This window comes from Alosa pseudoharengus, unplaced genomic scaffold (genome assembly GCF_046254945.1).
Source record: "Alosa pseudoharengus isolate Yale_2024_CS ecotype anadromous, Long Island Sound unplaced genomic scaffold, YU_APseudo_1.1 YU_APseudo_1.1_scf_23, whole genome shotgun sequence".
In the NCBI taxonomy this organism is placed as follows: Eukaryota; Metazoa; Chordata; class Actinopteri; order Clupeiformes; family Clupeidae; genus Alosa; species Alosa pseudoharengus.
Window position 1 is genome coordinate 11,233,342 of NW_027468685.1, and position 13,377 is coordinate 11,246,718.

A 13,377-nucleotide genomic window follows, 5' to 3' on the forward strand; every position below is an offset into this window, starting at 1 on the left:
ACTGGTCATAAATTAATGGTAATTTTTGGCACTAACGCACTGATCAGTATGGAGAAACACTGGCTACATTAATCCTATTACTTTATGGGCAGAAAGAAAACACTTAATTTGGTATAAGGCAGACATTATATCCAACAATCAACCACAGAGTTGAAATACAATAGTACTGTGTCCAACTGCCATGGCCACTCTGAATTTCAAATTCAGACTGCAAAAACAGGACAGAAATGTCCTGGTGGTATTTTTACATCTTGTAGAAGGCATTCAGTTTGATTCAGGACTGAATATTTTGAAGAATACTTGGGGTCATGCCATGACCTGAATGTTCTCTGAGATATGGAACATCTTGTCACTTGTTTTTGGAGTGGTACTTGATGTTTAGTGTCCCAACCCATCATGGTACAGGACACCAGACATCACTGAGCCTTCTGGAAGTATTGTGGGCCTAATTCAACATAACACATGAAGGAAGGTGCTTGTGGTAGCCCATGCTGTACCGTAAAGTAGTAACTTTAGATATTGGGTACAACATGCAGCACATTTGTAACTGCCACAAGCCAATTGAATTGAATAATTGAAGCTCACATTATGCTGTGTAATGCGAAATAGGCTTGGTTGTTGATTGCCCACGATGGAAAGTCTTCTACATAGCACAAGGAATTTAAACACCTTTCCTGTGCATATCTGAAAAATATCAAGGGTCCAAACTTGGGTGACCACATGAAAGACCAAAGGGTGTCCAAGCCTACTCCAATAGTTTAGACACATATGAACACAAAATGTCCATTTGTCCAAGTTCATGGTAAAACACTTACAAAGAAATTCATTTTAAGGATGACGAGTCAGTTACACTCACTTGCTAACCTTGATTGGGATATTAGTTCACTCTATTCTGATATTGAAGTTTCAGGAAAATCAAGGTAGACAGTACACAGAGGTAAGCGCTAACGTGAGTATTTATTAGGTTTCATAAGAAAAACATTTTATAAAAAACCAACAACCATTTAAAAAACCATATGATGCAGAGTTCAGAAAATGCCCACGCAGGCTGAATTTATGTTGAACATTTTTACAATATGATAAATATGGATAACAAATACACCTGGAGCCTAGTAATCAAATGTCTACAGTATGCAGAATCTCTGAATGGGTGAGTCATCCTGAAAAGTGATTCCAACCACAGTGCAAGGCCAAATGTTTTGGATGCAAGAAGACGACAGCAGGGCAACCATCATTACGAGAAAGGTTTAAGAACCACACATTAGACATTCGTCTCGGTTTTCTAATGAACACACCATCGCAGCCATGTTCTTCTCCTTCGACTCTTGTGTCTCTTCCTGCTTTTCCGTGGTCTTCAGGCTCTCTTTGTTCAGGGTAAACTGGATTGGGTTGGCTGCAGGCTTTGTCCTGAGGTAGTACATGCCAGTTTTTAGGCCCTGTATGGGGGAGAGAAAACAAAGATATTTCATAAACAAAAAATACACACTCCAGTTCAGAGGCAATCATGATGGCCTGTGATATACTTTTGAAACACATGACTTCCAGATATTTCAAACATTAATTAAATCAAATAGAAATTTAAGAATGTTACTGTCCCAGGCCCAATGTGTAACACTGCTGTCTAAATCAAAATCAATCGGAGCATGGAAAATTAGCTAAATGCACACTTAGCTTTTGTTGATACAATCATATTTTGTCATTCAACTGCACACAAACAAATGCTAACTCGCTGCTACATACACTGCTGATAGCTTTCAACAAGTAACCTTTTTTAGCTCCCTTGGGAAAATTTTGGGAATAGCCTTTACATGTGAACATCCCAAGAATTTAATGAACAAACCTGCTTCCAGCCATAAAAGTGCATGCTTGTTAGTTTGCCGTAATTGGGCTCAGCTATGTGGATGTTCAGGGATTGACTCTGGTCAATGTAGGCCCCTCGGTCAGCCGCCATCTTGATGATCATCTTCTGTGAGATCTCCCACACCGTTTTGTAAAGCTCCTTGACGTCATCTGGAATCGTTGCAATGCCCTAGAAAAATGTTGATAAGATTTAGGTTCAATGGTACACACACGCACACGAGGGTTTTTACTGGCGGACTATGACTTAAGGCTTAAGAAAATTATAAATTGGTTGTCTAGGAGAACTACCTGAATGGATCCATTATGGGAGATCAGCTGGTTTTTCATCTCCTCATTCCAAAGGCCTCGCTCAGTCAGATCTTTGAGTAGGTGAGGGTTCACAATCTTAAAAGTGAATCAGAGGAACATTGATCAGGTATAGCACTTTTTTTTACCTGTATCTGACAGATATAGCCCTACAGGGTCAAATATCCAATCACAGGTACGTTGGCCATAAGCCCTTCCAATTATCAATCTGAAACTCACTGCTTGATAGCTGTATCAGACATTACCTGGAACTCCCCAGAGAGCACTCGGCGAGTGTAGATGTTGCTGGTGTAGGGCTCGATCGACTCGTTGTTTCCCAGGATCTGGGCCGTTGAGGCCGTGGGCATTGGGGACATAAGCAGGCTGTTGCGCACACCATGCCTACGAGAGAGAGGATCAGAAAGACAAGTCAGATGGGAGATGTCTGTCTGGCTTTGTGCATGCTCCTAAAAACTGCCGTCTTATGTCCAGAAGGCAAGCCATCCCACAACCTCCAGGTCTGGACAGAAAACCCTCAGGAGACTTTATGCTGAACTACTTTGTACTCACTTGGCAATTTTCTCTTTCAGTGCCTTCCAATCCCAGAGGTCTGTAGGAACCTTCTCCCACATATCATACTGCAGAATCTGCGATAGATGGAGGGGAGGGCCGTTTTAGACTCTTTTTGATTTGTAATGGATTTATGTACTCTTATTACATAACTCTACACCAAGTACATGGTAGGTCTATTAATTGTTTATTTGTTTTGTTTCTTTTCCTGATTTTTTGGCTTTTCCTGATTTTTTTTCAAATCACACAGTATACTGCAAACAGGATAAATAATTTAAACACAAAGCATGAGAACAGGTATCGCACATGCAGTCAGAGGTCAATAAGGATACAGTTGTAGACTTACACAAAATCACTCATACCAGAGGGAAAGAGTAAAATGTAAAAATAAATAAATAAATAAATAAATAAAACAAACAAACTCACTCCTTTGCTGACAGGTGAGCCTTCATAGGTCTCATATGGGCCAAACTCTTTTGCCAACTCGCAGCTGGACTCCAGTGCTGCATAATAGATCGTTTCAAAGATCTGAATGTTGAGACGTTGAGCTTCTGGACTTTCAAATGGGTAGCGCATCAGGATGAAGGCATCTGCAAGGCCCTGAACACCAATGCCAATAGGTCGGTGTCTCTTGTTGGAATTCTCTGCCTGTGTACAAAGAAAGGTATATTACTTTGGTGAAATTCCAATATGGTCACAGTAAAATAAATAATATATTACCCTAAGGACATCTACAATAATTAACCATACCAACAGAGTTAATATATTGACTGAATATCACTACAATTACAAAGATAAGCTGATTTCAGTAGAGAATTCTCACCTCTCGTACTGGATAGTAGTTGATGTCAATAACCTTGTTCAAGTTTTTGACAATGACTTTGGTGACGGAGGACAATTTTTGGAAGTCAAAGGTTCGCTCTGGAGTGACGTACATGTTTAAGGCAATGGATGCCAGGTTACACACAGCCACCTGCAGACATTTAAAAGTAAAGCAAATCAGTGCATATTATGTATGTGCGTACTTAGGTAAGGCAACTTATTTATATCGGGTATTTTTGAATGCACATAGTGCAACCCAAAGCGCTCCGCACACAAATTTCACACATAAGACAAAAGATGCGGTGCGGAGCGGCGAAATAGTCAGTGTACCCGTGACACAAAGACATAAACAAACAAATTTACATTACATACACTATCTATCTCTATCTCTAGTCAATGAGGCCATTAAGAAAGAAAAAAAAGGTATTTTGTGACCTGTATCTAAAAGTAAATTAAATTAGCACCTCATCCTTGCTGGTGTACTCCACAATCTCTGTGCACAGATTGCTGGACTTGATTGTGCCAAGGTTCTGCTGATTGCTCTTGCGGTTGCAGGCATCTTTGTAGACCATGTAGGGTGTGCCTGTCTCTGTCTGGGATTCGATGACTGCGTACCAGACCTGCTGTGCTTTTACCACACGCTTGGCCCTGCCTTCCTTCTCATACCTGGTAACATAATTGAACAGATACAGATCAAAAACATATTCAGGTTATTAATCATTTAAGTCTGGTAATTATCATGTAAAATTAGAGTGCTCCTCAGAATACTCTAAAAAGTTCAATTAAATTGAATGTGCCTTTGCACCATTCGGTGGTCTGATTCTTCATAATGAATTGCAATCCAGAAAGACCAACCCACCTTTCGTACAGTTTTTCAAACTCCTCACCCCAACACTCATCTAGACCAGGGCAGTCACTTGGGCACATGAGAGACCAGTCCTAGAAATGAAACCAACACTATGAGATGATTGTACTCTAGCTTTTAAAACATATTTTGTCCACCTTGCCCCACTTTCTTGACCATTTCGAGTTGAAACATGTAGACACACACATACCAAATCCTTTTCCACTCTCTTCATGAAGAGGTCTGGGATCCAGAGAGCATAGAACAGGTCCCTCGCCCTCTGCTCTTCCTTTCCTGTGTTCTTCTTCAGCTCAAGGAAGTCAAAGATGTCCAAGTGCCACGGCTCAAGGTACATGGCGAATGCACCAGGTCTCTGAACAGAGAGGAAATATATACAATAAGATACTGCTATGGTAAGAGCAGCAAAAAAACTAGGAGCATCGCATATTTAAATATCAAACACTGTAAACAAAAGATTTTTCCCTCTGATTGGCAATAGGTTGGCACAGCGAATAAATTCAGGATCAGGATCTACAAAATATTCCAGATGCACATAGAACAGCTCATACCAACTCTCTACTCAAGAACTTAACCCATCTAGCGCATAACTGAATTTTCCTTACCTTGTTTCCTCCCTGGTCCACATATCGGGCAGTGTTGTTATACACACGAAGCATTGGCACCAGTCCATTGGAGTTACCATTTGTCTGAAATAGAGAAAACGGAAAAAAAAAAGAAAAGAGAAACACATGAACTCAAAGTGTAACACAAAATTCAGTCAAACATGCTGTCCAAGTGACATTGAATAGAGTTGTCCCCTTATAAAGGACGGTCACCTAAAAGCTTGTTTTCTAACTTATGGCACTCACTGAATTCTTTAAAGAAATAATCTGGAGTAAAAAAAAAAAAAGAAAACTATTATAACCTCTGTACACTTACAAAGTTTACAATACTTCACTATAAGCTATATAATTGTTATAATTGTTAATGCAAATAACAGTCCAACTCAACTCCTCTGATTATAATGTATTTTGCTCCTAAATAAAAGGCTGAACTCGTCATCATCAATAAATAGACTGTTGAGTAGAGGTCTGCGCGGGACTGATTTTTCAGTCCCGCTCCCGCATTAATGTGTCATTTTTAGTCCCGCTCCCGCCCGCATGCAGGAGGGATAGCCTATTCAGTTTTTCTTTCTGTCTCACGAAAGGAGCACACACCTGAGAAAAGACTCCAGATGTCAGTTTCTTGGTTCTGAATGTAGGCTAACAAATGAAGTAGGCCTAGTCTGCTATCCGTCAGTTATGCTTAAACCCCGTTTTTTTAATGCTGCCTAACAGAACATCCAGCTGAACTATAGTTATGAACACTACTTTAATCATTTCCATATTTAATTTTACGCACATATTTAATTTGCGGGAGTGCAGTGAATCATCGGTTTGTCCCGCACCTCTCTCATCCCGCCCGCTCCCGCAAAAAGCTTTTAAAAGTTGTCCCGCGCCGCACTCTTTTGCGTCGAGACATTATAGATATTAGTTGCACAAAATATAAAGTGATTTTGAAAGGAAATCTCTGTCCACGCAAACAACGATCCAAGTCACCCGTGTGCATAGACAGATTTATGGCCACACTCACCCCTGCAATGTAGCTTCCAGTGGCTCTGATACAACTCACTGCCACACCAATACCTCCAGCAGATTTGGAGATGAGGGCACACTGCTTCAATGTGTCATAGATACCCTCAATACTGTCGTCCCTCATGGCAAGCAGGAAGCAGCTAGAAGGGGCAAGATTGGTGGTTCTTACTTCTCAAACTCAGGTTATACATTTCTACGTGGCAAACAAAAACTTAAAAATGTAGCACACTCAGAGCAGCTCTATTTAGCTTTTTTCCCTCCCTCATCAATTCAACAATGACTGGACAAACAGATCTTATCTAGTACCAGAACCTCATAAAATCTTAGGCATATGTTTGCTCACTCTTCCATTCATTCTTACATATACATGCATAACACTGGATAATAATAAGACACGTACCTTGAAAGCTGAGGTCTGTTTGTTCCAGCATTGAAGAGGGTTGGAGAGGCATGAGTAAACCACTTCTCCGACAGAAGGTTGTACGTCTCGATGGCAGCATTAATGTCTTGCTTGTGAATCCCCACGGACACCCGCATCAGCATATGCTGGGGACGCTCCGCCACTAGGGATAAGAATTTGAGTCACTTGTATTATAGCAATCAAGTACCTTTAATTGACTTAAATCTAACTGGGAACAGATTCACACCAATTACAAGCTAATATGACAATTAAATGTACAAATCAATACAAAAATATTTACCTTTCCCATTTATCTTCAATAAATAGGACCGCTCCAGTGTCTGTTCAGGCAAACAACCATAGAAAACAATTGGATTCAAGCATTAATCCCAAGAAAGGGCTACATCTCTAACACAAATACTTAATCAAAGTAAAGCTGTCAACATGAACTTACTTTAAATCCAAAGAAATTGTAGGAGAAGTCTCGGTCATAAATGATGGCAGAGTTGAGACGCTGTTTAAAATAAATAAAAATGAATTCATTCATTAACTAACCAATAAGAATAAAAAAAATAAAAAAAAAACTCACGGACCACCTAGCATAAAAAAAAAGACCTACTTCAACAGCATGTTACACAATAGGCCTTCGGTTTCACTTGGTTTTAACAAAACGTTCCAACATTTCCCTTTAAAGTGGCTTATTGTGTCAGATGATTCACATGGTTTAAACTGACATAGGTTACATAGGCAGTGTTGCAGAACTGTTTGGATTTACACGCAAGTTGGTTCAATATTGCAAACATCTATATTATATTTTATCACGTCTGCTTGCGGACCACTTGGGATAGCTTGCGGACCACCAGTGGTCCTGGGACCACACTTTGACAAACACTGCTTTAGCCTAACAACCAAATATTACATTTTTAAGTATAATTGCAAGCAGATGATTTGGTATGCATACATCATTGCTACTATAGAACCTGTGAATAAGTGACTCATGTTAATTAGTTTACCCATGTTTGCGCAGTAATAAACTTGGATTGTGATAGTATGCAGGGCTTAAAGCAGGGGTCGGCAATTACGTTTGGACCCGGGCCAATTTTTTTTCAGACAATGGCATCGCGGGCCATAGCTTTTGTAATGGGGGGGGGGGGGGTTATAGGCCTACTATTTAAATTATTAATTATTATATTATATTAAAATAAACATCATCTAACTTTTAAAATGCATTTAATTTAATTCCATTAAAAACGTTTATTTGCTTATGTGCGCTGTTTTTATGCCGCCTGCTGCATCTCCTGTCGTCTCTCATGAAACAGGCGACTTGCCTAGCAACTTGCCGTAACTAATGTGTAGGCTACAAATATTATTCTTTTGGATGACGTGTAAATGATTAGCTGAACATTGCTATATGCTAGTTATCGATGCAAAATGTCGTTGTCAAAAGCCTTGAAAAGAAAAATTGATTCAGAATGCAGGACCTACAAAGAAGAATGGAAGCAGAGGTATGTGTTGAGCCTGCCTGCATTTCTTAATGCCAAGCCTATTAATTTAACGAAACATAGGCTATTTTTGACCTTGCCCACTGGAAGAGGGAGACAGGACACTGTTGTTTTTTTTTTGCACAAGATTACGCGCACTCGCGTGCCAATACCGTTCCGACCTGTGCGTCATGGATAACTGCAAGGATGTTCCACCTGTTTTGTCACTTTAGTAGGACTATCATCTATACCTCAATAAATGTTTTGAAATTGATGGGATTGCTGTAGGCCTTTTTTTCTTTTTAAAAACATGGGGTTAAAAAAAAAATTCATTCAACAGCAAATTAACGTCATCTCGCGGGCCAGATAGAATCAATGGCGGGCCAAAATTGGCCCGCGGGCCACTATTTGCCGACCCCTGGCTTAAAGCAATAAAAATGTCTGTGCCTGAAGTTATCAGACATTTATGATAATCATATATGCTGCCGTCCCATTGACTATTTTCACCTGAATTCAGGCACGGTGCCTGAACACTTTAAGCCCGGAGTATGTGATTATTGGTTACATAAAGCACAAACCTGGCTCATGGTTCACTCACAAATTAACTTTGTACCCATAGTTTTGAAATGATCCAAAACCTGCATGATTTTACACTTGTTTCTCCTTGCATTAACTCTATAACACTTACAAACTAACAATGGTCTGATCCAATAAAAAAAAAAAGTTTGCATCCTAACACATATATTAAAATTGAAACCTTACATCTTTATTAGCCATAACAATGTCAAGCGTCTCCTTTGAGATCATTGGTGAATGACGTCCATTCCGTGGATTCACATAATTGAACAAATCCTCCATTACATCTGCAAGAGACAAAGTACAGGATGAAACATTTATCCTAGCTCTTTTTTTATATTTAAGACAAAAAAAAAAAAAAAACTCAAACTTACCACTGAAGACCTTCTTTGTCTCCTTGTGCAAATTGGACACAGCAATTCGAGCGGCCAAGATGGCATAGTCTGGGTGCTTGGTTGTGAGGGTAGCAGCAATTTCTGCAGCTAAGGTGTCCAACTCAATAGTAGTAACCCCACTATAAAGTCCCTGTATTACTTTCATAGTAATTTGAGTCTAAAAGAAATAATTAAACAAAATAAAGATGTAGCAATTGCAGACCACCAAAGGCTTAAATGTTTGTTACTCATGTATTTTTACTTGTACATCTTAACAATCCATGCAACACTTTTCACTTACAGGATCCACAAAATCAGAGTTGAGTCCATAACAGAGCTTCTGAATACGAGATGTAATTTTGTCAAACATGATGCGCTCCTGACGTCCATCTAAAACAAACAAAAGCAAATTATAGTTATCAGTACCTCTCATTGAAAAAAGGTCAAATGCAACTGATCCACAAGGCCTCATATCAAACAATGTAGACAAGAGTCAAGCTTTATTTAGGCCAACCATGTCAACATTCATAGCACATTTGGAGTTATATCGCAGTCAAGTGTTTGCAGGGACTAGGTGCAATTCATGAGCCATGTTTCATGTAGCAGCCTTTGATTCTAAGGTGATCTATAGTTTTTGGTTCCAATTTTGAGAGCTACCACCATTTGCCCATCTAGGCTTAGGCACAGTATATTGAAGAGTTTGGTTCCAAAACGCTAAAACTCCGTTTTTAAAAACATTAAAAAGTCAGGCTATTTAGTTGTGTATTTCCGGTCATATCAATCAAATTGCAGTTGTGTTTTGATTGAGTGAATATAAATCAAATAACAACATCCAATTACAGTTCTACTGAAATTACTTGGAAAACAAAATGTAAAAAGTATTTATGAAAATTCATTAAAATTGTGGTAATAGCGTTTTGGAACCAAACTTCCATTTGCTTATTTCTCTGTACAGGAACGAACTTAAATGGGTTAATAAACATTCCCCTTGATAACTAAATAAGAATAGGTCACCAAATGACATGCTCACACTGGAAATGGGTCATGGCTGATGTCATATCCTGCTAGTGTAAAGCAACTTAATGCAACAACGTAGGGGACATTTTTGTCGAGTCCTTGCAAACTAGCAGTCACAACATATTTCATATGCATAGATACCACATGTATTAACGTTAACCATCCTTATATAACGTTACAATATTTACCCATTTGGGGGTCATGACTTCGGAAGTACAATAAAACAAACAGGAAGACGGGTAACTTTGCTTAATGTTAGCTTATTAGCTTGTGAAGGTTCGTCTTCAGAAAGAAAACGATGCAATAACATCAAACCCACGTCGTCTGCACCACATTGCTGAATATTCTATATAAATCTAACAGAAGTTTTAGAAAACATCGATCCTTCGTCCCTTTACGGCTAACTTTGAGTGATGTTATCATTAGCTTGCTATACCGTATTTGGCGCCAAAATCAGCTGAAGTGGGGGGTAAAGCCAAGTAAAGGCTTCTAGTACTGGATTTCATAAAATATTTTTGTAACTCATAAATTGGTCAGTTAGTATAGATTGGACTGCCTAAATCCAAGTACTCAAGTGTCAACTGACCACTTGTTAAATTAACAACAGCTAGCTAGCTTAACGTCACTATCCATAAACTAGGTCAATTGTTCGGCTAGTCTTGGAGGGAAAACAGATCATAAAGCCTTTTCTCAAAGGCGTGAGGGGCTTTAGAATCTAAATTGTGGTGGTAACGTAGAGCTTTCCCACACATAGGCGAGAAGTGAGAGCTAACGAACATTAGTGTTGACACGTTAGCTGGCCATACAACCTACTTTAAATTTAACAGTTACTGGCTAATGTTAATCATCAACGGAATAGGTTTGTCGTTTCCCACCAGACAGCCCATGTTAACCACCTAACAACGTTAATTCTTCGCATTGATGGGGGTGCAAACTGGCAGAAAAGTTCGCAAGATACCCAATCCCAACATTGTTTTACGAAGTGCGACACATTGTTCCCAAGTTAATTTAATGTTAGACCTTTGATGACTATCAACAGAAGTAGCTACCCAACCAAAACACTGAACAGTTTTTAAGGAAACTAACGACCACCTAATCCATGCAAATACAGGAAACTAGACACATACAATCAAGTAATCAATGTGACTTTAGTGACAAGTTAGTGAACCGGTAAAAAGCAGATAAATAACACATTAGCCATATGAAACTAAATGCTGGTTACAACGACACACAACCAGCTAACATTACTAGCCTTGTAAATTATTGCACCTACCTCGCTTAATTACATGCATCTTTGCCTTTTTATTTCAAAGAGCAAATCCCGATGAAAGACCAGCCAGACAACCCAACAGCAAGTGATTCACTATCCCTGAAGTTAACTTATTTGTAGAACAAAGCGCCAAATCAAGCAAAAGCGCGCCACGAACTCTGAATGCGCCAGAGAACTAGCCAATCCGAGAACACCAATGTAACGTTTTGCAGATCTAGGCCAATAGGAATACATTTCCGCCAAACACTGTTTACATCACGCGTTAAAGTCCCGCCGCCGTTGCTGGTATCAGAAAAAAGAGGGGCTTTGCCTTGCCTTGCCAGTATTTGAAATTGTCATAAGCTACGTATTTAACATATTGCAGTAATGTTATACAATAATAATAATTTAAAAAAAATGCAAGCTGCGCTGCAATGCTAATGATAGCAGAGAGAACAGATATCAGATACAATCACAAGAACTTGTTAGTAATAACAATGTCTGATGTTAACACTATAACTAGCAAATAGCCCGCGCGCCTGGCAACAAACACAACATTATTGGTTTTACAATAAGCCTAATGCCATGTAAGCGCTGGCACCTACCTCGCTTGATCACATGCATCTTTGCCTTTTTTAATTAACCAAAACCGAAGACAGGCGAGTCAAATAGACAGCCCGAACTGCCCCTTCCTTGAAAGTGTTCTGTTGCACAAGCTGAAAGCGCGCCGGGAAATTTGAAATGTGCCAACTAAACCAATCCGAGAAAGCCAATCTGCCGTGCAGCCAATTCTATGACATCGCGCGTAAACATTGCCCCATGGGTACAGGCGCAATATGTTTATGTAGGATAATTAGCAAACCCTTTTATAGAATACTAATAGAAAGCTGTTAACAAAACATATAGAGATTTTAAAAATGAATCAACGGTAAAATAGCCATAATGATATACTGATTGATCTGAATGATGCAGGTAGTATCTTACTGACTGACAGTGAGAAATCATCTTTAATTATTCAAAATTCCTCTTTCTGAATACACATTTAGTATACACTTCAGAATAAAGGACTTTCATAGAAAACAGACTTTGATCAAATAGACCTAGGCCAGTGGTTTTCAAAGTGGGGGCGAGGGAGTGCGGGGGGCCTCAGCAAGTTGGAGGGAAAGATAAAAGCAAGAAATAAATATATTTGAAACATTTAAAATATACAATGAGGGTTGTTATACAATGCCATTATAATAATGTGACGCATATCTGAACATATTTCCCATGATAATGACTGGGAATAATAGTAGAGGGATGGCTCTCATATAGCAGAAAGCCCCAAATAAAATGTTTACACACTGTATGCTCGCGAAGTGGTTGTGGCTAAAATAATTATTAGGATTAGCTTAATGTATTTTTACATTTGCCGTAGTATTGTCAATGGATTTAATAAAACATCAAGGGGGTCCTTGGCCAAGTGGTATTTGGGCGGTCTTGTCGTGGAAAGGTTTGGGAACCCCTGGCCTATGCTACCCTTAAAAGCAACTGTTGACTAGCCTGGATGCCATCCGAATTTAGCCCCGCCCAAAATTGAGGTCGAAAAGTTCAAATTCTGACTAGAATTGAGTATGACGACGTCAGGCACTAAAAATAATCACCCAGTCTTCATTCAGGAATCCCATCATCAAAACAATGGCATCTAAACAAATCAGTGACACAAAAAATATAGAAGATGTAGGCTACATACATTTTGGGGTAAAGTCATAGCTCATCCGGCTAGCAAAGTCATGGAATATCAGGAAATTTTATTGTAGCAGTAAGTTTACTTGGCAAAATACATTAATACAAATGTGTGTTATTAGATTTGTTGCTTGCTTGAGTAGCCCAACTGTGTTTATTCAATGCCTATTTATTCATCTAAACGAGTAAAAGATTCTTGAACGCTACACGGGTGCTCTTAAATCATTGGTCAGTAGGCTATATTGTATTCATTAAGTAAGTCATGGAATTTTTTTTTGTCAAGGAAAAGTCATGGATTTTAGGCCTACATTTGACTTAGAATGGGAACCTTGAGCTTTACATTAGAGCATTTTGTTTGCTTTGTTGCATGGACTGCAACAAAGCCTGCAGCCTAGTGCCGTGTGAGTAACATGGAAGACAAATCCAAAACTATTTGCCTAAAACACCTCCCAGCAAGTGGTCCAGCAAGTCCAGCACAGTTTACCCCAGTTTCAGAAAAAGTGGTGTTGTGGTTCCATATTACCTCTAGAGGGTAGAAAA

General features: G+C 39.2%; 1 protein-coding gene across 2 annotated transcripts; it reads right to left on the bottom strand.

The window, feature by feature from the left end:
- Positions 1-938: 938 nt before the first annotated feature.
- Positions 939-11,808, bottom strand: rrm1 (ribonucleotide reductase M1 polypeptide). Of its 2 annotated transcripts, none has more exons than XM_076301448.1 (19): positions 11,718-11,808; positions 9,148-9,236; positions 8,847-9,024; positions 8,659-8,759; positions 6,870-6,929; positions 6,717-6,756; positions 6,416-6,578; positions 6,014-6,155; positions 5,005-5,088; positions 4,593-4,754; positions 4,397-4,476; positions 4,002-4,203; positions 3,539-3,688; positions 3,142-3,363; positions 2,716-2,792; positions 2,412-2,547; positions 2,149-2,244; positions 1,841-2,029; positions 939-1,436 (listed from the first exon to the last, which is right to left on the bottom strand). In XM_076301448.1, the coding sequence occupies exons 1-19, from the start codon at positions 11,734-11,736 to the stop codon at positions 1,248-1,250; spliced, it is 2,379 nt and encodes a 792-aa protein (XP_076157563.1). In that variant the 5' UTR covers positions 11,737-11,808; the 3' UTR covers positions 939-1,247. The 2 variants fall into 2 exon arrangements, with proteins under 2 accessions (XP_076157563.1, XP_076157562.1); XM_076301447.1 differs by lacking the exon at positions 11,718-11,808 and adding an exon at positions 11,137-11,290.
- Positions 11,809-13,377: the final 1,569 nt, after the last annotated feature.

Bases quoted from the DNA above. Each gene is read 5' to 3' on its own strand.
- rrm1 (XM_076301448.1), bottom strand. The intron at 6,579-6,716 runs GTAAATATTTTT...TCTTATCCCTAG, and splicing joins ATTGAAGATAAATGGGAAAG to TGGCGGAGCGTCCCCAGCAT. The intron at 3,689-4,001 runs GTGCTAATTTAA...AAATGTCTGCAG, and splicing joins AGTACACCAGCAAGGATGAG to GTGGCTGTGTGTAACCTGGC.